This window comes from Salvelinus alpinus, chromosome 6 (genome assembly GCF_045679555.1).
Source record: "Salvelinus alpinus chromosome 6, SLU_Salpinus.1, whole genome shotgun sequence".
In the NCBI taxonomy this organism is placed as follows: domain Eukaryota; kingdom Metazoa; phylum Chordata; class Actinopteri; order Salmoniformes; family Salmonidae; genus Salvelinus; species Salvelinus alpinus.
This window is the reverse complement of record NC_092091.1, coordinates 55,768,146-55,793,362: the sequence shown is the minus strand read 5'-3', so window position 1 is coordinate 55,793,362 and position 25,217 is coordinate 55,768,146. Positions and strand designations below refer to the sequence as shown.

General features: G+C 42.8%; 1 protein-coding gene and 2 non-coding genes across 3 annotated transcripts; 2 read left to right on the top strand and 1 right to left on the bottom strand.

The window, feature by feature from the left end:
• The first annotated feature begins 233 nt into the window (after positions 1 to 233).
• Positions 234 to 22,891, top strand: LOC139578916 (protein PAT1 homolog 1-like). The gene is made up of 18 exons (XM_071407048.1): positions 234 to 381; positions 1,641 to 1,743; positions 7,393 to 7,889; positions 8,283 to 8,363; positions 8,608 to 8,814; positions 9,411 to 9,518; positions 9,862 to 9,948; positions 14,177 to 14,379; positions 14,579 to 14,723; positions 15,716 to 15,833; positions 16,138 to 16,235; positions 18,780 to 18,839; positions 19,274 to 19,419; positions 20,971 to 21,130; positions 21,289 to 21,414; positions 21,613 to 21,704; positions 22,034 to 22,183; positions 22,587 to 22,891. The coding sequence occupies exons 1-18, from the start codon at positions 367 to 369 to the stop codon at positions 22,606 to 22,608; spliced, it is 2,418 nt and encodes an 805-aa protein (XP_071263149.1). The 5' UTR covers positions 234 to 366; the 3' UTR covers positions 22,609 to 22,891.
• Positions 22,892 to 24,040: 1,149 nt separating this feature from the next.
• trnak-uuu (transfer RNA lysine (anticodon UUU)) lies at positions 24,041 to 24,113 on the bottom strand. Its single transcript has one exon. It is a non-coding gene; the product is annotated as a tRNA-Lys (tRNA).
• A 522-nt stretch (positions 24,114 to 24,635) lies between these two features.
• Positions 24,636 to 24,727, top strand: trnar-ucu (transfer RNA arginine (anticodon UCU)). Its single transcript is given in 2 exon segments — positions 24,636 to 24,672; positions 24,692 to 24,727. It is a non-coding gene; the product is annotated as a tRNA-Arg (tRNA).
• The last annotated feature ends 490 nt before the right edge of the window (positions 24,728 to 25,217 follow it).

The window sequence follows — 25,217 nt, the reverse complement described above, 5'->3', positions numbered from 1 at the left end:
GTTCATCAGGCTGAGGAAACAAAACTGAAACGTTGTTATTAGAACCTTGATCTGGACCTCGTGTGTTTTCATGTCTGCATTTAGCGCTACAGTAAATGAGTGCACAATAATGTTTTATGTAACTTTTAACCCAGCATGAATTTGAAGGCAATATTAAAATGTACGTCAATGCACCTTGAATCTAGTCATAAATAATAATACATTGCATGCACTAAAAAGTCATTGCAAGCCGTGCGGCGCAGCCGCTCCCTGCGTACGTACTCGTGCACATAGACTTGGCCGCGCTCACGCGAACCTGCGTAATTTGCGCGCAGCCTTCCTCAAGAGACACTTGGGAGAATTGTACCTTTCACGGACTAAAGATACATGTTCCGTTTTCAGGTGAGCAGTGTTTATATTACGTCTGGCAATTTCTGTAGACATTTTAGCTAGCGTTCCCACAAGACGAGTTGAAATGTGGCCAATACGGCAATTTTCTGGGATATTTTGGGTTTTGTTTATCGACTCCGTTGATAAAATTCCTCCGTGCGGCCTACCAAGCACCAGGCTTTCCCTGGCATATTGTCCCCCGCCCATCACGGGCCTGCTGTGTTTCCAGTGAACTGAGTATGGTCATGGCTTTTATGTGGCTATTATGTGGCTTTACTTCTTTTTTTTCCTTCCGTAAAAGTCAAACACTAAAGAATGGTGGAATTGTTTGAGTGGATGTGCCAAGTTCGATACTATCGACTTGGATACCGTGTGATGTAATTAGCTAGCTAGTTTGCGTAGCCTTTCCTGCTAACGTTAGCTAACTAGCTTTTCTGTTAAGCTATCTTGGCTTGGAAACATTGTCTTGATAGGGGATAAGATGGCTAGATAGATGGCCATGTTTGACTGTACAGTAACAGGTTCAGAAGTATATTAGCTATGCCACTTCTTTGTAATGGAAATACAAGTAATTGTTGACAAGTAAGTCGATTGGTAAAGATGACATGGATCACTCTGCCTGTGAAATGCTGAACTGTTCTTTTCCACATCTTCTAAACTAGCATTTTCATAGCTTTAGCGTCTAACTTTTTAGCAGTAACGTTACATCTTGGGCTACCACCTTCTAAACTAGTGGCATCAATCAATCTTGTTGTGGATCTAACTAACGTTAGCTGGTAAAATTGACCTCCCCATCCACGTGGGTTCTCGAAATAGTCACAGTAGTATTTCTACAGGGTTCTAATAATTCGCTATCAAATTGAGGGAAATCTGTAATATTGTGCTCAGAGCCATATCTGCGGATAAGGTCAGTCTGCTTGAGGAGCTTGCTAAGAAATCTGAAAATCTGACCAGAATATAACTATCTGAAATCCCATTTCTGACATTGTTTAAATAAAATATTTTTCTTGACGAAAAACAACATACTCGACTTGTTTCTTAAATCTTTCCATTTCTTGATGATCTCACCAAACCCTCTCCCGTACACAACAGTCAATATCCCGTTTATCTACATCTCTTGTTGCTCTCATATCCTCTCTGTCATCCATCCATATTTCTCGCTCCTATCTCTCTTACCCGCCTTCCTCTCTCACCTGCCTTCCTCTCTCTCTCCCGCCTTCCTTTCTCTCATCCCTAACTCCTTACTTCCTTTAATTTCTCTCTCCCTCCAGTCCCTTGATGAAGATTGTACCCTGGAGAAGGAGGAGGGGCTGGTAGAAGAAGAAGATGAGATTGACCAGTTTAATGACGACACCTTCGGAGATGGAGCCATCGGTGAGTCACAATTGCCCGTCACCCGACTAAAACATCCAAGACTATAATAACCTTGGGCCATTGGACGTCCCCTTTAGCCTTGTTAGGGAAATGCCCTCTGTCTAATCGCAAATACACCTCGCACACAATACAGTTTTGGAAACATTTGGAGAGTAACTTTCTCGAAAGCTATGTTTGAGAAACAAGCCCATAAAGAATAGGAAGTTCACGCATTGTAAAGTTGTATGTTTTTGAAGGACTGTCTCCGACAACAACAAAAAATCTTGGTCGACCTAGTCGTCTGTTCCTTCGACCAATCAATAAAATCAACTATATGTAGGCTACTGAGTTTGTCTAATGCTTTGAGCACACTGTGGGCTGGGGGGGGTGACAGTTCCTGACCCTCTTCCTCCAGCTGCGGCTAGCCTAAGCTGATTCTGCTGTTCCGCTGCTAATAGGCTACACCAGCGGTCGGCAACCTTTTCCATTTGGGGGTTTCAATTTATCTTGCCATTTCTACCGATCTGAGTGCCAGTTATGATTTTTTTATATATTTAATTTATAATAGTCTTCATATCTCAGTCATTATCATGTCATTAATCAAAATTCTAAAAGTAACTTCTATTGCCATTGTAAAAAATAGCCTAGATGAAGCCAACAAATAAAAACATTGCAGCCAGCAGGTAGAAAATATCCTGATCAAAATATATCTCCTATAAATCACATTGGCTACACATGGCCTGTCTCCAACGAACTTGAAACATTGTATTAACTTGGGTTGACCTGAAGCTGGCACTAGCAAACTTGCAACATTGAATAAAATATTCTGGACCCTCAGAGTTTCCTGCTCTGAACATGCACAAGGAATAAGAAGTAATCGGGTAGGCTTATTTTATGACGTTTCCACCGGAGCAGTCAATTTCTTTCCCCCTTTCATGTTGAGTGGTTATCGAAAGGGGGAGAGAGCTGGAAAGATTTTTGAAATGGGCTACGTTGGAGAACTATTGTCATTCTCAATGGATGTAAAAACAGACTTTGTTTACTTGCTGTTTGATGTTCCACAGTGGTGGTGAGTTACGATAATCAGAAATGCTATCAGATCCCCAAATGGGCACATTTTATAGGCCTACATTTAGGCACAGACCAGGTAGCCTAGGCCTACTTCAATGTATAACCGGGTACGTGTCCTTACTCAACATTGACAGGAGCGCTACAAACAAACGACCACTGAATAAAACAACTTGTTCCTCACAAGTTTTTCCTAGGTTGTGCGGTCCGCAGACTGTAATAATAATATATTGAATGCATTAACAGAAATTACTGTAACCAAACATAAACATTGTTGTTTAGAATGATGGTTACTAACGGTAAATGTACTACTGGTGATACTGGTGTGCCATCCCGGCGACCTCCGCAATGGATTAGTCCACTGAGACAGGCATGAATCAGACAATGTCCCATGCCATATTTTTTTATTTTTTTTTGTCTGCTCAACCAAAAACATCTTGGTCGACCAACAGCCGATTGACCAAACAATCGACCAGTTGAGTAAATGGGGTGAGCCCTACTGTTTTGAGACTGTCAGAATGCAAGGCATATGGTTAGCTTAGCTATGTCTGTCTGTGTCTGTCGGTCGTTTGGTGGCATGAAAGACTAAGCCAACCACAAACTCTTCTCGTTCTGAATGACAAAGGCACAGAAGACGTTATCATTTACTGAAGCTCCAAAGTGTTCTATTCTGCAGCAGAAGCAAACTCCTTTGTCGGCAACTCTTTCGCCCGGGCCCGTGTGTGTGTTAACGTTTAAGTGATACCGATTTATTGGGAGGACCAAAAAAAGCCGATAGCGATTAATCGGCCGATTTAAAAAAAAATATATATATATATATATATGTAATAATGACAATTACGACAGTACTGAATGAACACTTATTTTAACTTAATATAATACATCAATAAAATCAATTTAGCCTCAAATAAATAATGTAACATGTTCAATTTGGTTTAAATAATGCAAAAACAGTGTTGGAGAAGAAAGTAAAAGTGCAATTTGTGCCATGTATGAAAGCTAACGTTTAAGTTCCTTGCTCAGAACATGAGAACATATGAAAGCTGGTGGTTCCTTTTAACATGAGTCTTCAATATTCCCAGGTAAGAAGTTTTAGGTTGTAGTTATTATAGTAATTATAGGACTACTTCTCTCTATACGATTTGTATTCCATATACCTTTGACTATTGGACGTTCTTATAGGCACTTTAGTATTGCCAGTGTAAGAGTATAGCTTCCATCCCTCTCCTCGCCGCTACCTGGGCTCGAACCAGGAACACATCGACAACAGCCACCCTCGAAGCAGCGTTACCCATGCAGAACAAGGGGAACAACTACTCCAAGTCTCAGAGCGAGTGACGTTTGAAACGCTATTAGCGCGCACCCTGCTAACTAGCTAGCCATTTCACATTGGTTACACCAGCCTAATCTCGGGAGTTGATAGGCTTGAAGTCATAAACAGCGCAATGCTTGAAGCATTGCGAAGAGCTGCTGGCAAAACGCACGAAAGTGCTGTTTGAATGAATGCTTACGAGCCTGCTGGTGCCTACCATCGCTGTCAGACTGCTCTATCAAATCATAGACTTAATTATAACATAATAACACACAGAAATACAAACCTTAGGTCATTAATATGGTCGAATCCGGAAACTATCATCTCGAAAACAAAACGTTAATTCTTCAGTGAAATACGGAACCGTTCCGTATTTTATCTAACGGGCGGCATCCATAAGTCTAAATATTCCTGTTACATTACACAACCTTCAATGTTATGTCATAATTACGTAGAATTCTAGCAAATTAGTTTGCAATGAGCCAGGCGGCCCAAACTGTTGCATATACCCTGACTGCGTGCAATGAACGCAAGAGAAGTGACACAATTTCACCTGGTTAATATTGCCTGCTAACCTGGATTTCTTTTAGCTAAATATGCAGGTTTAAAAAATATATACTTCTGTGTATTGATTTTAAGAAAGGCATTGATGTTTATGGTTAGGTACACGTTGGAGTAACGACAGTCCTTTTTCGCGAATGCGCACCGCATCGATTATATGCAACGCAGGACACGCTAGATAAACTAGTAATATCATCAACCATATGTAGTTATAACTAGTGATTGTGATTGATGTATTGTTTTTTATAAGATAAGTTTAATGCTAGCTAGCAACTTACCTTGGCTTCTTACTGCATTCGAGTAACAGACAGGCTCCTCGTGAGGCAGGTGGTTAGAGCGTAGTTAACGGTAAGGTTGCAAGATTGAATCCCTGAGCTGACAAGGTAAAAATCTGAATATGGCAGTTAACCCACCGTACCTAGGCCGTCATTGAAAATAAGGATGTGTTCTTAACTGACTTGCCTAGTTAAATTAAGGTGTAAAAAAAAATTGGGGGGCAAAATCAGCATCCGAAAATGCTGATTTCCGATTGTTATGAAAACGTGAAATCGGCCCTAATTAATCGGCCATTCCGATTAATCGGTCGACCTCTAATATGACTATTATTTCACACATTGGTATCTCTTCATTGTCTATAAAGAAAAGAATCTGAGCTGCATGCGATTGATCAAGTCAGAATATTGTGCGTAGTGTGTATATATAGTCTACCGAAATTGGTTCACTTATGCCCTAAAATAAACGTGTTCATATGGGCAGAATATCGTGTGAAATGTTTGGATGGTTAAAGGCCAACTTTTTTCTTTTTTTTAAAGCAGACACTCTTTGTAACATAACTAGCTAGCCTATAGAAATGGAAAGGTTGTGATTTAGTGTGCGTAGAACAGCTGGCTGGGGAACTGGTTTAAACCTGCCTTTGGGCTTACTATAGCTAGGCTTCTATCCAGTTTCTACGGTGTTGACAGAATAAATCCTACTGGGTTGGACAGTTTACTTGAACAATCTAATCTGTAAACATGCTAATAACAAATAAACCTAGGCTACATGACAAATACATTTCAATAGCAAAAAACAAAGCTCTTGCAACCTTTTTTATACCATTTTATTTCAATTTGCTCTAGAATCAAATGATCAATATAATAAAACTAGGCCTACAATATTATTTCCTTGAAACGTAGACTCAAACCGCATAAGTCTATACGTTGCATAGTAAGGCGCTGTGCAGATTGATTCATTTTCTGTTTTGACTATATTAGATATTCTGGACAGCGGCTTACTCGGGCCAAATCGCTTGAGGGCCTTGAACATGCTGTTTGTCAGCAACATGGATGTCTCTCTATAGATTGGAGGAGTGTTATTAGGCTACTAGTGATCGGAACCAATATGGAAAGTCTATCAATTGGCCGATAAGAAGCCCATGGAAACCTGAGGTGCTATCAGCGGGACAACGTTCTGACGGTGCGCTTAACGGTTGCTGGTTGTTTTCATGTGCTTCTGTGTGTCGCCTAGTCCACTGTGTGCAATTGTGTAGGCTATTGCGCCACACCCCGCGGTATTTTCCTTTACATTATTCAGGACATTTAGAATGACAACGAATGAGTTGTCTAGTGGGCTTATAAACAAAATGATCTGGTAATCCGGTTATGAAATGTCAAGACAAAGTTTTTGTCCTAAATTTATTCTTGTTAGAACCAATGTGTGTCTCCTTTGATGTCGATGAACAAATGGTGCGCAATCAAATTGTGCATGTGACTTGATTTAATTTGAATTATGTGATTAACCTGATGGTGAGAGCCCAGTAACAGATTGAATGTTGTAGTCCCCTTAAACATAGGTTATTGATACCTTGTCTCTAAAATCACAATGTTTCCATTTCTATAGTCATGAGTCTTTCTTTAAAAATTAAAACGTCGAAATGTCGGCCTTTAACCTTAATTTTTTTCTGCTTGAGCTGTTGTATTTTCATAACTGATCAAAATATGGTATGTTGTAGCCTGTATATAATATTCTGGCCAAATGAACACTTAACTTAGGCCATATTAAGAACAGCTATATATGATTTAATGAAAAGCAGACACATTGTTTCAATTTTGAAAAAAATATTAGACTCAGGAACAGGCAATAGGCTACAGTTCGCTTAAGTTTCGCCGCCAAATAGGCCTACATGGAAATATGTGTACAAGGGTGTACGTACCTTCCACGAAAGCATCATTTACACTCTGCAACAAATATCCAAGCCTTTCGTGCATACAGTACATGCAGGATTTGTTGTAATTTAATTGAACCTTTATTTAACTAGGCAAGTCAGTTCAGAACAAATTCTTATTTACAATGACCGCCAAACCCACACGACGCTGGGCCAGGTGTGCGCTGCCCTCAGGGACTCCCAATCACGGCCCGGATGTGATACAGCCTGGATTCGAACCAGGGACTGTAGTGATGCCTCTTGCACTGAGATGCAGTGCTTTAGACCGCTGCGCCACTCGGGAGCCAAGGATATGCATGTCTGTTTCTGCTTTAGCTAGCTTCAGTGCTGTGGTCATGGTAAAATCTCTGTTGTGACAAAGGAATTGCCTAAAGCAGAAACACACCTGCACCCAAGGTTCAATATAAATATTGTCCTTCATCTCATCGCTCACGTTACCATTCTCAGTTAAAATCCCCCGTTGTCAGTCAGTCTTTATTACCTGGATGACACCTGTAATAATGGAATGACTTATTACCACCTACAGATGATGACTGGCAGGAGGAGCACAAGCGGCTCGCAGAGCTCGAAGAACGAAAGAACGACGGACTCGGAGGTTTGGGTCTAGGGGGACTAGGGATGAGGGGAATGGGAGGAGACTCCTCCACCGTTCAACTCCCTCCTCCTGCCAGTCGCGTCCCCCACCCGTCATCCCTCCCCCCACCACATCACTCCCTCTCTTCGATGCCCCCTCTGGGCCTGGAGGAGATGGGGGGAGGTGACTTAGCCGAGTCCCTTGCCATGTTGATTCTTGGGGCAGACCCGGCCATCGCCAGCGTGGGTGGTCCAGCCGGGCCTGGTGACCGGTCCACTGGTCTCCCTCCTCCCCCTTCCATGCCCCAGCAGCACCACCACCCCTCCCAGCTCCCTTCCCACCACCAGCTGACCCTGTCGGGGCTGCCCCCGGGCCCACTGCATCCCTCCCTGCTTAGCTACCAGCAGCATCAGCACCTCCTACGCCGAGGGGGGGCCCCCATGCCACAGGTGAGACAATGTAGTATACTCTACTGTAGTAACGCTGCAGATCAATGTGTCTTGTGCAGTGGTTTTCTAACCTCTCCTGGGGACCCCCAGCCCTTCCATGTATTTGATCTATGCCAGAGTTAAGCACACCGGATTCAACTTGTCAACTAAATAAAGGTCTTGACTAGGTGAATAAGGTGAGCTGGTTACGTCATCATTTTGAAATGTCTGGGGGTCCCAAAGGAGAGGTTTGGGAACCACTGATCTAGAATCCTGTAGCTCTATATGCTGCAGAACTACGTTATAGGGTTTGGAGAAGGAAAGATGTGCTGGTTCAATGAAGGACGAATATTATGCATCGCTAGTGGAGCGGCGCCTTCTGACACTTTCTCTTCCTCTGCCTCTCTCTTTCAGATGAACTCACACAATATCTGGGAGAACAACATGGGATTTGGGCCTGTGAGCGTCACCCCTGGACTAATCACTCAAATGGAGGTAAGACACCTGCCTGTTTTGTAACAGATATGTACTTCCTGAATTTGTCAAATAAGAACACTGCTTCTCGGTTGCAAACAGTTTAGCTACGTTGTGCCTTGCTGAATGTGGCCCTGTACTGTACATGAAAAACTATATAGCTGGCACATTTGCACTCTGAATGACTTAACAGGGTTGTTTAAAGCAATTTTATTAATTATTGATTGTAGACTTCGATCTAAAAGTTAAATTCTCTTCTTTCCAGGACAGTCCACTTTTGTCCATCATCAAAGAGGTGGGGCTGCCCAATCGGCCTCCGCCAGTTATGAGCGAGGATGGGCGGGACTTGTCGGAAAGGGCCCCACCGCCTCGCTCGTCCTCTCCCGTGATTGGAAGCCCACCAGTGAGGGCTGTGCCTATCGGGACTCCGCCCAAGCAGCCGATGAGTCATGCTATGAATCATCAGCAGCAGGTCAGTGAGAGAATTCTGCCCTTCCTCGTTTTAGTAATCATTATGGACTGTTATCTCATCTCTCTGTATGCAAAATACTCCCACTTATATTTAAAATAGTTATTTGCCCTTCTCAATGTAGTTTTGTTTAACATGGTATTATTCTGCAGAAGTAACTACTGTTATAGTGTTAGGACAGTAACCGAAAGGTTGCTGGATTGAATCCCTGAGCTGACAAGGTAAAAATGTAATTCTGCCCCTGAGCAAGGCAGTGTTCCCCGGGCGCCGAAGGGGGGTTGGGTTAAATGTGCAAGACACATTTCAGTTGAATGTATTCAGTTGTACAACTGACTAGGTATCCCCCTTTCCCTTTCATAGTTATTAGACCAGTGGTCTCAAACTTCCGGTTCACGGGTCACATCTGGCCCCTGAGTCACACTATGGAGGCCCACGGACATGGAGTTTGAGACCACTGTATTATACTATTAGTGATTGGTTATCATCCTGTTTCTGCCTCTACTCTCATCCTATCTATTGAAAGCCAGAGTTAACCCTCTATCTGTGTACAGTTATAGGCAAATTAGTTGTATTGAGTCCCTCTCCTGTGTGTGTTGCAGATCCACCACCCCACCACCGTTCATGTGCGAGCCCCGGTCCACCACCAACACCGCTACCCCCCTTCTTTCCCTGAGCGCATCTCCCCCAACACCCTCTTAAACATGGCTGTGAGTCCCCCTACCTCCCTCTCTCATTAGACTAGCTCTCCGGTCCTCCCTTTCTTTATTTGGTGGGGCATCTGACGTTGAGGAGTGTAAAGTTTTATTTTGGTTGTCTGAACTGTTGTGGTGTTTTTGACCAATTGTTGAATGAGGGTTGACTTTTCATGGTCAGTTACTTCCGTGAGGGTGGATATATAAATAAATAAATACAAAATATGAATTATTCCATAGCAGCTACCTTGGTTTTGGCTGAATAACTTGGCTCATGGATGGACTCTCTAGCTCACTGCAGATGCAGGTTCCTGGTCAGTGTTGGTTCTGAGTTGGATTCTCTCTCTGTCTGTGTTAGAACTCTCCTCTGTGTCGTCCTCCGTTCCCGGCCGGCGTGGGCCCCGTTCTGTCCCAGATCCAACGTGCGCAGATGCTCAACTCTCAGGTGAGACTCAACCAGTGATGACCCGTCATTCAGGTCAGGTGGGGCAGAGTTTAGCGTGTTGTTTTGGCATTAATGTGTCGCATATCAGTTTGCAAACAATGTAAAAAAAAAAATATATATATCATTGAGTTAATAAAGCTGCATACAAACATTGTCTCTTTTTTTCCTTTCTTGAGTAAGGCAACTCCAAAATGCTGGTGTTTCTGCCTAACTTAGTGCTTTCTGTTGTGGTGGGGCAGCCAGCGGAAAATATGGAGCGTAGGGGTTGGTAATGTTCTCTCGTTGCGCCGTGATTGGCTCAGTGTTCTGTCACTCATGGAGACACTATGTCACTACAAAATCTATGGGGACAGCTTGAAAATTCAAGCCCCTTGGGTGCTGCCATAGGTACTAGAGGTTGACCGATAATGATTTTTCAACGGCGATACGGATTAATCGGACAATTTTTTAACTTTTAAAAATAAATAAATTAACATTTAAAAATATATTTTGTAATAATGACAATTACAACAATACTGAATGAACACTTATTTTAACTTAATATAATACATCAATAAATCAATTTAGCCTCAAATAAATAATGTAACATGTTCAATTTGGTTTAAATAATGCAGAAACAAAGTGTTGGAGAAGAAAGTAAAAGTGCAATATGTGCCATGTAAGAAAGCTAACGTTTAAGTTCCTTGCTCAGAACATGAGAACATATGAAAGCTGGTGGTTCCTTTTAACATGAGACTTCAATATTCCAAGGTAAGATGTTTTAGGTTGTAGTTAATATAGTATTTATAGGACTATTTCGCTCTATACCATTTGTATTCCATATACCCTTTGACTATTGGATGTTCTTATAGGCACTTTAGTATTGCCAGTGTAACAGTATAGCTTCCGTCCCTCTCCTCGCTCCTACCTGGGCTCGAACCAGGAACACGTCGATAACAGCCACCTTCGAAGCAGCAATACCCATGCAGAACAAGGGGAACAACTACTCCAAGTCTCAGAGCGAGTGACGTTTGAAACGCTATTAGCGTGCACCCTGCTAACTAGCTAGCCATTTCACATTGGTTACACCAGCCTAATCTCGGGTCTTGATAGGCTTGAAGTCATAAACAGCGCAATGCTTGAAGCATTGCGAAGAGCTGCTGGCAAAACGCACGAAAGTGCTGTTTGAATGAATGCTTACGAGCCTGCTGCTGCCTACCATCGCTCAGTCAGACTGCTCTATCAAATATCAAATCATAGACGTAATTATAACACAACACACAAAAATACGAGCCTTTGGTCATTAATATGGTCGAATCCAGAAACTATCATTTCGAAAACAAAACGTTTATTATTATCGCATATAGCCTGACTCTGCGTGCAATGAACGCAAGAGAAGTGACACAATTTCACCTGGTTAATATTGCCTGCTAACCAGGATTTCTTTTAGCTAAATATGCTGGTTTAAAAAGATATACGTCTGTGTATTGATTTTAAGAAAGGCATTGATGTTTATGGTTAGGTACACGTTGGAGCAACGACAGTCCTTTTTCCGCGAATGCGCACCTCATCGATATATGCAACGCAGGACACGCTAGATAAACTAGTAATATCATCAACTAGTGATGATTGATTGTTTTTTATAAGATAAGTTTAATGCTAGCTAGCAACTTACCTTGGCTTCTTACTGCATTCACGTAACAGGCAGGCTCCTCGTGGAGTGCAATGAGAGGCAGGTGGTTAGAGCGTTGGACTAGTTAACTGTAAGGTTGCAAGATTGAATCCCCGAGCTGACAAGGTAAAAAATCTGTCGTTCTGCCCCAACAAGGCAGTTAACCCACCGTTCCTAGGCCGTCATTGAAAATAAGAACGTGTTCTTAACTGACTTGCCTAGTTAAATAGAGGTGTAAAAAAATAAATATATATACATTTGGCCAAATCGGTGTCCAAAAATCCCGATTTCCGATTGTTATGAAAACTTGAAGTCGGCCATTCCGATTAATCGGTCGACCTCTAATAGGTATATTAGAAGTGCCTATCCCAAGAAGGCTCAAGGTCATTGGCCACATAAAATGACGTTAAATCACTTTATATCTACCGTACCTTTGATTGGACTGATCATGTCAACATCATACTTTCAAAATCATAGCTATCAAGCTAGCAGTCATCATGAATCAAGTCGACAACCTGCTGGCAAATCCTTTTCAATCCTTGTCATATGAAGAGTAAATATAGATCAAATGTATCGGTGCTCATCGGCAACTGGACATAAAGATTACACAACAAGTTGGAAATCGCAAAGCAATCACTAGCCTGCTATTCAGTGGAGTGGATGTGTGGTCCAAGTCTGGGTTTAAGGGTCTGTTTTCCAAGCTTCAAAGGACAACATTCAACATTGGCCATGCTGTCAATTCAACATGACTTCTGCCGCTTTCAAAACAACTGGAAATCTCAGGCTTCAGTGAGTTCAAGACAACTGGGAGCTCGGATAAAACGAGTTCCCACTGGGCAAATACATTTTGAGCGGTCATCCAACTCGGAATTCCAAGTCGGGAACTCGGGCCTCTTTCTGGAGCTCGGCCTGAAGAGCACTAACATCATGATTCAACCTGTTTTTTTCCCGAGTTCCCAGTTGTCTTGAAAGCACCATAAGTCCAGAGAATGCCAGACTTTGATGACAATTTGCCCACCAAGGACCACCGTGCCACCTTCCTGTTCAAGTGAGCACAACAAGGTGAGTCAAATGTATTGTATGCTGCTGCATAAATTATGCAATATGCCAGGAAGATATGCATGCTGTAGCTAAGAAAGTAATACTAAGTGTATGTTGTGTAGTACGCTGTTAGTAGCCCATGTGCTTCACCCTAATAATTTGGTCCCCTTTCCCCTCATAATTTAGCCTACTGTTCTGACTTGGTGGTGCACATGTAGCCTATAGCCTGTTTTTGAGAAATGCCATCATCGAATATTGTATGAGTTTTCATTGTCTGCTTATATGCCCCCTTTATTTATCCTACGGTTCTGACTTGGTGTACAGGGAGAACACTGTAAGGACGGGCCCATGTTCTGAATTCTGTCGCAGTACATTTCAAAAGTGCTGAACAAATAGTTATATTGACTACGTCCGTAGTCGCTCGCTCATTAATTTCTTAATCGAAATGACGGATTGCCTCTTATTCGCTCGTCGCCCCTTTATGCCATTGTACATCTCAATTGTCAGTAGAAACCACATTTGTTTACGCAAGTCAGCCAAATCAGCTAATGAGGCTGAAGGAACTGTTTCGCTGCCAGACAAGGCTTTGCTGATAGCCAGGTGTAACAGTGGTAAGGTGTTGAGACAGCTTTATTTAGGCCCTAACAGTTTGTGGGTACTGTTTGTCACTGTTATAGTCCAATGAATATATTGTGTTGTGGCTTTGCTGGTATGCATCTAAAAAAAAAAAAATGTTTTGGGAGTTTGCCCCACCAAGATTTACATGCTATGATTTGATTTAAACTCCACTGTACTAAACACTCACCTGTGTTCTCATCTGTACACCTGAATACACTCCCCTTGAGCCATCTCACTCAAAAATTAGGCTCCCCGGGGTTTATTCATTCACAAGTGCACACCGTAGCAAATTGTGGCAGCGGTAATTTGGTCCCTCCCCATTTCAGACCTTTTGCTTCCGTTTGGTGCGTAGGGAATACACCCCATTCACACTCCCTATGAGCAAAAATGATTCACATGTACAACATATCTATGAACTTGTATACATACTGTTATGTAAAATGGGTGTTTGCATAAACACATGTGGGGGAACATTTTGTCTGAAGAGAGAGCCTTGAATTGAATTCTCCTCTCACTCTATTTTGGTTGGTGCAGGTGACTGTGACCACCTCAGACCAATTGGCAGTACGCCCAGAACATTGCTTTGGGAACCAAAAGGAGTATCTCAGTTTCAAGGTCCCTGTTAAGAGAAGAAGCCTTGTCAGTCACATGCAGGAACCAACGTTAATAATGAATAATGGAAATCATGCTTATATAACTTGTTTGTATATAAGGACTGAAAGGAAACACCTTTTCAGAGTTTATCAAGCTTGGATTGAGTTTGTGAACTTCTCCGGGCGTGATAATAAAGATTGATTCATTTACGTTGAGTTTGAGTCCTTAGTGGTGAATTTCCACAACACACATTCAATGCCAGCCTCCCTTCCTTTCCTCTATCTATTTTTTTTCATTCCTTCTCTCGCTTTCTCCCCCTCTCAGGTTGCTGGCTTCCCCAGGGGCTGTCAGGGCCCCCCGTTGCTGCCTGGCGGCGGAGGCTTCAGGCCCTTCTTCGGCCAGCCCCCTCCCCACAGGATGGGTCCCCACCACAACCACATACCCTGTCCCATCATCCGACACAACACCACGCACCTGCACCCCCAGCACCGCCGCATGCTCACACAGAGGATGCAGAGTAGAGGAGGGTATGTAGACTGAAGTGTGTGTGTGTGTAAATAATTTGAGTTGTCCCAGCATCCACATGTCTCCTCCATATCCATCCACAGTACCGTTGCCATAAATTGCCTCACAAATTTCCTTGAGTTGCAAATGCATTACATTCAACTAACCTGCAGCTGTGGAGCCTCTTTCTCACTTTGCCTCCCCTATCATCTCTCTCCCCAGTGAGCGTGGCGGGCGTGTGGGGGACTGGCGGAGCAGGGACCCCTACAGTAACTTGATGACCCAGAGGGAGAAGGAGTGGGTGGCCAAGATCCAGATGATGCAGCTGCAGAGCACTGATCCCTACCTCGATGACTACTACTACCAGGTTAGCACAGCCAAGTCAATGGAAAAAGTCACGGTCCTGTTCATTCGGCACCAAACGGAACAAAATGGACTGAAACGGAATGAGTACTTGGTCCAATAAGTAAATTAGACCAAGTACTCATGCGAAATCTTTTAAAACGTTTTTTTATTTTTTATTCTGTGTGCCCTAATGAACATGAGCGAGTGTTGTATTCACTAGGCACCACTGGAAGAAAATGGGTTGAAACAGGGAATGACTACATAGACTTGGTCCAATTAACGCTCGTTGTCATTTTGTTGCAAAACGTTTTTCTACGGTGTTCCCTAATGAACACGACCCAGGTCAGTGCAGGGTTGTGTTCAGGGGGGTGTGAGGTTCTGAACAAGGCGGATAGAAATGTTAGTTATAAACCAGACACAACCTCTTGCAGAGATGCATGTCGGCTCTACACAGTCTGTTTCTATCAGATCGGTCCATCACCTTTTGTCCTACTGACCAACCTAGAATGGGATTAAATAAACATGTAATTTATGGAGCTGACACCAGTCCTTACATGGACAGAAAAGCATGTTGGTTCTACACATTGGTTCTACACATTGTATTTCTATCTGATCGCTACCAGCCTAGATGGACCGATAAGGAGGGAGCATGTCATAAACGAGATCAGGATGTATGCCAGGGAAACCACTGTTCCAATCCTGTCATTCAGATCCTTTATTAGTTCCACTTGGCTGTCTACATTTACATTTAAGTCATTTAGCAGACGCTCTTATCCAGAGCGACTTACCTCAGTCTAATCCCTGTTCACCTGCTTCTGGAGACCGATAGGTCTCACTGGCCTTTGTTAGAGTTTCACCTTTTTAACTGAGTGTTAATAAATAGTTTTAGTATGGATTACCCTAATATGGATTTCTATGATAAGGAAACTTTTTTTCAGTAGTTGTCCCTGTTCCTGGCGGATTAAATGCACAGATGTGTAAATAAATGGACGCCAATTTTGTGTTGGCCGGCAGAATTACTTTGAGAAGATGGAGAAGAGGCAGGAGAGAGACAGAGACGGCGTGAGGAAGGAGCACACCACCAAACTCATCACCCCCCAGGTGGCCAAGCTGGAACACACCTACAGACCAGGTAATGCATTAATCATTATTAGAAAACTAGGATGATACATGTTCAATAACCTGGATCAAATAGTATATATTTGTTTCAGTTAAATGGCGTTTGGCACACTACCTGGTGTACCAAATGGGCAGGGTTAGCACTTTCGGGACTATTGCATTAGTTACTTTACACCAGGGAAGCTCAATCTAGTATTAGAAAGAAAACCAATACTATTTTAACCAAGGTCTAATTTTAAATGAATAATCATCACATCACCTTTGTGTGTTTTGAGGATGTATCTGTAACATACGTGTGTCTCGTTCCCCCCCCACAGTGCAGTTTGCAGGCTCACTGGGTAAGCTGACTGTGTCCAGCGTCAACAACCCCAGGAAAATGATCGACACAGTGGTGACCAGTCGCACTGATGATGAGGTACTTGCTACACACCACAATCTCTCCAAACGCCTGTGTCTCATGAGTTCTGCCATTCTATCTCCTGCTGTTTTGCCTCTGACGTATGTTCCCTGTTCCTTATCACGCTTTGTTCTTATTATATTGTTTTTGTCTCGCTACTCCAGATGATACTGTCAGTTGTTCCTGCGTTGATATGGAGACAGCCATAATAACTAATGTTGTCCTATTGTAGTAGAGTGGTTCCCAATCATTTTTGGGTACTGTACCCCTAAAAAACTTGCCTAAAGTACCCTCTTATGCACGTGCGACCACTGTGATTCCAAGATTGGATGTAAAATAGACTAAATTAGGTAGAATATCAATATTAGTCTGTCATTTTAACTGCAAATGATTATGTATTAGTATAATAATACTCTTACATTTTTTCCAGATAAATTATACAAATACAAAGATCCCATTTTATACACATACTCCCAATACATGTAACCTGTATTTATAGACTTGTGTATGACACATGAAGACTCTCCAGTCAATGAGGAAGTTTACGCTGTCTCTCACTCATAAGCTTTGTCAGTCTTGGGGGGCCGTGTGGCAACGGCAGTGATCGGGATTTTCTCCAAGTCGAGTCTGTTCTTGTATGTGGTCTTGATTAGGGTCATGGGTGAAAATCTCACTTCATATAAGCATGCAGAGTCAAAGGGCAGCAGTTCATTCTGTGTACATTTCCTTCTTCACACCAGAACAGTCATGTCTCTGAGTACCTCATCTTCAGGCCACGGTCTGAGGACACATACAGAAGATTTTCCTGCAGTCTGGTAGGACTGTTGTTGGTACTGTCAGTCATGAAAGGATTACTCACCCAGTCAAGTTTAGCAGACTTGTTTTCAATGTCAGGGAAGTAGGAGTTGAACTCATTTAGTTTGGCTAAATGTGAGCTTACTATTTGCACCATAGGAGCTCTGTCAACATCACCTGTTAAATTTTTTTATTTTTTTTTAAGTAGGTGTCAAGCTGCTGGAAACAGCTTCTATCCCCATCTTCACCTTTCTCTCCCAGAGTTTGGTCTACTTTATGAATCCACACACTTTGTCATACGTGTTTAGAATGCGTGTGTCTTTGCCTTGCCGAGTTCGATGCAGGTTGTTCAGTTTGCTGAACACATCAGCAAGGCGGGGTACACAGTCTGTGCGCCCTCCAACACGGCCACAAGGGCTCAGACAGAAAATCACTTTGGCCCGCAGCTCAAAAAGCTTCTGTAGCATTTTCCCGCTGGATAGCCAACGGACGTCGGTGTGAAGCAGTAAGCTGCTGGTACTCAGTCCCACTGTCACCGCGGAGCTTTCCTAACAGTCAGGGATTCATGGGACTGGACTGGATAAAGTGAATCACTTTCACTGCCTTTTTTGATAGTGAATGATAGCGATTTAATTCAACGTCCGGCTTGACTTTATGCGGGCAATTAATCCTTTCACTTTCCCAGTCATTGATGCCGCGACATCCGTGCGCACACATGTTCACAGGGTTTCTGAGAAAAGCTGTCAATGTGAAACTCATCCTGTAGTTCTCTCCGTTAGCTTCTCACCGGACCGAAGGTGCTCATTAATTTCCGAAATGTCTCTATCTCACAAACGCAAATCAACTGTGCTTCCCCACTGACATCCGTCCGTTCATCTAACTACACCTCAAATGAACTGGAATTTAACTTTCCCACCACTTGATCAACAATATCAATGCCCATACCATCGATTCTACAGCACACTGTTATCTGACAATAATACTGTCTTCAGTGCATCAGCTGCTGTCTTATCGATCGTAATTTCAGTGAGGATAACGGCAGCAGGCAAAATTAACTCCTCGGCTATAGTGAATGGCTTTTTTGAGTTGGCCACAAGTAACAACATGGCATATGAAGCCTTTCCAATGCTTTGGTCGCTTTCTTTCATTTTTCTCGACTTCCCTTAAATTTTGACCGCTTTGGAAAGCGTAAGCTCTGGTCTTACCCACACAGGAAAGAGGCTTGGTACTGATGTGCTGTTGTAAATGGGCTGGTTTCAGGCTATTATTTGAGAGCACGTCGCCACAGAGGTTACAGGAGGTGACACCGACGAGGACATACTGTTCATGAAATTGACGCTTCTTTGACTTGTGAACTTTCTTTTTTCCACGGGTTCACTTGAGCTGGCGCTAGTGCTGCTACTGCTGATTGAAACAGTGCGTTTCAGCCATTGAGCCATAGCTAGTTTCTACTCAAAGCTAGCTGTTAGCTGAAATGGTGAGCCACTAGTGTGGAGCAGAGGGTCAACAGGCGGACCGAGGCCAGGGAGACCGAGCAATGCGCACCGAAGTTTAAAAAGTAGGCCTATAAATATAAAATAAACTAGAGATTCCACAGCAGTGACCTCAGTAAATGTTTTCCTGTCTATTAAGATTGAAATAACTTGAACATAAAAATATATATTCCTCAATTTTTTTTGCACATTTTTGTTACACATACCCCCAGTTGGGAAACACTGCAGAAGTACATTATTATACACCTCTAACCGCTCCCTCTGTCCCACACAGGAGAAGAGAGAGAAACAGGTGTGGAATAAGAGACGGCAGATCCTCTACACTGTGGAGAAGGTAAAGACAAGGAACGGGAGAATGACCTGTCTCTACAGCTCTGTGGTTGTTTTGATGATGTTACCTTGATTTGAACTTCCTCTGCCTGTTATGAACCACCTGCAGTGCTCTCACTCTTAACATGTATTATATCTGTAGACACTCCATTATCTCTTTGTAACCATCTTGTGTTAGTATCTGCTAGCTAGTTACACAAGAAGGTACTATGTGCCTTAAAGTTAGTGATGCCTATAAAATTATTGGGAGCGTATATAGTGTGCAACTATCTTTATATTTTTTTACACATTTGTTACCAGTTACTACTACCTATATTCTCTATGAAACGCTGCACTATTTTTCGTGTTACCAGGTATCCCCCTAAAACACTCTCGAGAGATTTGCACTCTGGGGACCCTAACGCGATCTCCCTCCCGCTCTCTCTTTTTCTCCATCAGATGTACAGTCTGCTGCTGGAGGTGCAGGACTTTGAGAAGCGCTTCATGCAGACGCCGGAGGAGCAGAGAGAGGCCCTGCTGGAGCAGCACAAAACCCACACGCTGCAGCTCTACGCCTCCCTCAAGGAGAAGGAGTGGGACGACAGGTGAGACTGAGGGATGGGGTAGGTGAGGGGGGGGGACAAGACCCACACTCTACAGCTCCCTCAAGGGGAAGGAGTGGGAAGACGAGGTGAGAAATCTTTTGGCCCCGGACTTGGGATGGTTAAAATGCATTAAGGTCTTGCAGGGCCTAGAGGTTGGCATGCTTTCTCTCTATATTCACCTAGTAATAGGCTACATATTGTTATTATGGTGTGAAAAAGCTGTGTAATACGATTTAGGAAATGTAAGTCATTACATTGTATTAGATGCAATAATTTTGTTTCTAAAGTATGTCAGTTTGAGAATAAAAAAATGTACATTTCAAAATAGGACGTTACCCCTTTAAGACTAATGCGTTCCAGAAAATAGATATCTATCTAGCTCCAGTAGGCTGGTCAAAACGAATGCTAGGTGTGTTTTTTTTGTAGCTTTCTTTTTACAGTCTATCATCAGCAGCCAGCAGTAGGTTCACTATTGAAGGTTTACTTTTGTAATTCACTTCCCTTAAATTAAATAAGCGGCAGCGAGTGGACTGACGAGCGCTTCTTTTTGCTCTGGACAGCCCGCGTGTGCTGTGTGAAGGCATCAACTCCTATTCTGCTCGAGCAGTTGTGACTTGCGGGAGTGTGGTGGTCCTTGAATGAACGGCCAATCATTTTACGTGTAGTTTTCGATAGTAAGACTGCGACAGAGCATGTAAATGTTGAACTGGAACGCAAAAATGCGCTGAGAAGTTGACGAGATCCACTGGGCCGGCACATTTTTACTGGCCCCGGGGCAGCGGGCCATCGTTAACGCCTGGGAGAGGAAGGATGGAGGGGAACGTGGCTCCCTGAATTCCAAATTGACCCGTTGCTGCTCCTCTCTAGACACTTGTGTAGATCTGAAGGGTTATGTTAGGTGTAAGAAATATGGTGGAAACTAGTCTAAAGAAGGACAGTTTTATTGCTTCAATCAGCACAACAGTTTTCAGCTGTGCTAACATAATTGCAAAAGGGTTTTCTAATCATCAATTAGCCTTTTAAAATGATAAACTTGGATTAGCTAACACAACGTGCCATTGGAACACAGGAGTGGTGGTTGCTGATAATGGGCCTCTGTATGCCTATTTAGCTATTCCACTCAAAATTAGCCATTTCCAGCTACAATAGTCATTTACAACATTCACAATGTCTACACTGTATTTCTAATCAATTTGTTATTTTAATGGACAAGAAATGTGCTTTTCTTTCAAAAACAAGGACATTTTTAAGTGACCCCAAACTTTTGAACGGTACATGATCGCCTAGGGTGAAGGGGTTAGGGAATGATTTGGAATTAGGGGGGAGGAGAGGGGGTGACATGACCCCCATACCCTGCATCTCTACCTCTCCCTCAGCGATCCAGCAGTCACTAATGTTCACTGTTAAGTTTCAGGTAGTCAACTTTTTTCACTCTGGCACTATTTGGCGGAAACCCTAATTGTCCCGAAAAGCTTTGCTTCCCCCATCATTAATATTCACCACAGACTCACTCTCCTTCTCCTCCATCTGTCCCCCCCCCCCATCCTGCAGAGTGAGTGACGAGCAGTGTCTGTTGATCATGTCGGTGCGTAAGGGAAAGCGCCTCATCTCCAGGCTCATCCCTTTCCTGCCTCCGCTGCAGGCTGCCACCGTTGTCATGGGGATTGCCCGGAACCTGACCGCCCTGGCCAAGAAAGACAAACAGGACCAGGTATAGATAGGTGCACACATACACACAGTTGGTTAGCGTCGGATCTTTATTGCAAAAATGTATTGTTCTCAATGAGATGCTCAAGCCCACAGACTCACCTACGTAGACGTATATAATGGTCATAAGTGGTCTATAATTGCTCATCCCATCTCCCCCAGGCGCTGTGCTGGTTGGTGGAGCCCGTTGCCGTGGTGATCTCTTCCCTATCTAGCGCCGCCCTCACAGACTTGCTGCAGGAGCTGCAAGGCAGCGAGGGTCAACTGTCCAAAGTGTTGCAAAATAAGGTACCTGCACTATGCAATCTGCCTGCTGTTAGAATGATGCAAAATAGTGCACCTATCTCTGTCCAGCAGTGATGATGGTTAAGGTTCAATGATGATAAATAAGGCCATGATGGCATGAAGTCAGGGCACTCACTTTCTGTCCCCATCTCTCCTTTTCTACCATCTCTCTTTCCTTTTCTCCTCTCTCCATCCTTCCAGTTTGGTGTGACGCTGCTTTACCTGATCCTGAGTGAAGGAGAGCGAATGCAAAGCTCCGACCTTAACTGTCAACTCATGGATGACAATCGATGGTGAGCACAGCCCTCCTTTTAGTAATTCAGAAACCTGTGTGGAAACCTGTGTGTTTTTTGATATGCAAAATTTTAAATGGTTGTTAGATTTTACATTTATCAATATTAGCTAGTATTGTTCCATCAGAAAGCTAAAAACAAGGTACCAGTAATAGCTAACGATGCATGGTCAATGTCTCCACTTAGTGACAGGGTTTGGAAACACACACCGCAACTACAAACCTATACATATATTTTTTTAATGGACAAAACACTAAGGTTAGTTTATTGTGGTTGCAGTGTACTAACTCTCTCCACCTTGTCTGTGTCCTTTTGCTTCTCTCTCACAGGACAGAGTTGGTGTTCTCTGTGACCAGGGAGTTGCTCAACGTTCCCCCCTCGTCCCTGTCCCCTCCTCTCTTCACCCCTCCCAACCTGCTCTCTCTCTTCTCGCGCTACGTAGACCGACAGAGGCTGGAGCTGCTGCAGGAGAAGTTACAGTGAGTACAGTCTCACGTGTCCTTAGCCCACTTTCAATTCTCCCTGAAGTGTGCTGTTCCTCCCTCCCCATTCAATGATTTGAAAAGCATGGGGGGGTTGAACAAGTTCACATGCACAATGCCTTGCCGCTTTTTGATTACACTGTGTGGTAAGGTGCTGATGGTTGTCAGTTTGCGTCCCAGTTGGAGGTGGAATTTCAACTCTGTCACACACACTTCAGGAAGAATGAGGGCGGCAGTTAGCCTAGCGGATAAGAGCGTCTCCTAAACGACTAAAATGTAGAATGGGAGGAATTGGATTTAGGACACCACTTTCTTCTTTGACAACCTGATATTTACTTTTGTATCCCTATCTGTTCACTACTTTCACACAATAAACCCTCCTCCCTACCGTCTTTCTCAGGATCTCCGCATTGTCCAGGTAGAAGTGACTCCAGACATCAAGAAAACCCCAGTTGAAGTGTGTGCGTGCACTATTGTATGTGTGTGTGTGCAGAAGAGAGTAGGATGTCTACTGGGGTTGATGATGATGATTTTAATCCAGCAGAATCTCTTGTCAGTTTTTTCTTTGTCCATTAGGTGTGTATGGGGATGCGTGTGTGAGTGAGAGGGCTATGAACTGAGAGAAAATAAAATCAGCTTTTTTTTATTATCTTGTTAACGTTGATGCCTGTGATAAAACATCAAATTAAAAGTATTTCTATTGTATACAACTGTTTTGTGATGGTTTGTTTCACTCATCTCATTTGTGAAAGACTAGCAACCAACAAGGTGGAGCTGCCAGGGTCGTGGGTTCGATTCCCACAAAGGCCACATGAAAATGTATGCACTCTACTATAAATAGATTTGAATAGAAGGGAATGCTGAATTGCATATATTGTGTTAGTGTGTCACTTACACATGCATCGATGAGATTGTGTTGCAGGATTCCCAAAAATAGCAATACTTTTCCATCAGAGAAGCTGGAAATAAGATGCCTATAGACCACTTTCTGTGTTGGCAAACATTGCCACACTAGGGTGATTACTGCAAGTTTGGTGCAGAAGACGGGAGTTCTCATAGAACTGCTGCAAAAAAAAGCATGCATCTAACGTTACATGTTACTTATGAGTTCATTTCACACAACTTTTGGATTGTAATTTAATTTTAAGGCTTGTATGAATGTCCTGCAAATCAACTGCATTATACTTAAACACGTCAACTTCAACAAGTAAAATGTCTCGGGCTAACTTTTGCTACAGACTATGTCAATGAGCGTTAGAGTTCTAGCTAACAACTGCTACATCCAAAATAATTTAGCAAAGATCACCACCAAATATAACCTTAGTGACTGTTAAAACGACATTGTAAGCCTATGAGAACTCAAAAGTTATTTAGTTAAGAAGTAATAGAAACGTAATTATTGGCTGCGTTGAATGGTCGCCGATGGCGATGGCTTTCTTTATGTAGCCAAGTCGCGCGCTTCTGTGTGTCGTGTACTGAAAAGGGGCCTATGTCAGCCCATAAAGACAAACAGTACATGGTCAATGTCTCCACCTAGGGCATGTTTGGGAAATGCCCAGATGATCCCCACATCGAGAAACGTTCACCAGTGCCCCGAAAGTGATATTCCAATAAAATCCGGTAAAAGTAGACTGCTATTTATTATTGGCTCTATTATGTAATTACAGCTTGGAGGCCTTTCAAACTGGTAAATAAGAAACAAACCTTATGAATACAACGAATTAGTGTAAAATAATACAATTTAGGCGGGGTATTCAAGGTGCCTGTGAGTGCAAAGTTCTCAAAAAAAGCCAAGCTAGCTAATGAAATGTAGATTGTCCAGCAATATTTAGCAGGTAAAAATATAAAAAGCATCGCCCGAACAGGGACTTGAACCCTGGACCCTCAGATTAAAAGTCTGATGCTCTACCGACTGAGCTATCCGGGCTCTGGCTTCAGAAAGACACGTATGTTATTTCAACGATTTCTAAACCTCTGTTCCAAACTCGTCTCATGGCCAGCTGTTCATTTAGTTACAATGTCAGCTAGCGCCATATATTCGCTTGTTTCACTAAACAACATGTGATTCTTTCTCTATTGACAATGCGAAAGAGCTGTCCCTTTCTGTTCCATTCACTGCAAAACTCGTCTGTGACAAGCTAAACTTAAAACTGTTTCAGATCTCGGCCAGCAGCCACCTGCAAATCTCATGTGTTACTCAATGTATACTTTAATCACTTACAATGCACTCGACAATTATTTTTATTTTTTTGTGGAATTGAGTTGTTTATTGTATGTACACAAAAACAGCACTCGAAATCTACACTTGTCTTGCTTCACGTATGACGCGACCATTGTGACGTTAGTAACTAGTGTACACATAAAAGCTATGCCAAAAGCATCGTTACTGCGCAAGGTTTTTCGGAACGCCGCAACGTTATATCAGCTAGCGCGTAACCTATCAACAGGTGGCTCCGTGGCGCAATGGATAGCGCATTGGACTTCTAGTCAAGCACTTGAGGAGTGATTCAAAGGTTGTGGGTTCGAGTCCCACCGGAGTCGCATCTTTTGCCCACGAGATTTTTTTACTGTAGCGTAACCAGTACGGTCTTTATACTCCTCAGGGCATATCAAACATAATTGTAATGTCTATACATTTCTCACGTCAAGTTTTTTACTTGATAAAACCATTTTTAATAGCATATATCTAAATAACATTGCAATAATAGTTAGTGTAGACCATTATAATCTAGGTAACAAATTACTTTGAAGGGTTTAAATTTGTTTGTCACGTCAATGTCCAAGGTAGACCTATTTCAATTCAAGGGGATTAATGACGAACACTACTGAGTGGGGTGCATTTTTCCTTTAAGAACACTGCTTTAAACCTCCGTGAAAGGAGAGCACCACCCGGGTAAGGTGGACCCATAGTTTTAAAGAAAGGGATAAGCTAATATAGCCAGAAGGCTAATACATTATGAACAGTGTAAGCTAACATAACATTATAAAAAGTATAAATCCATACATAGGCAAGCATAAATTAGAACGTTAG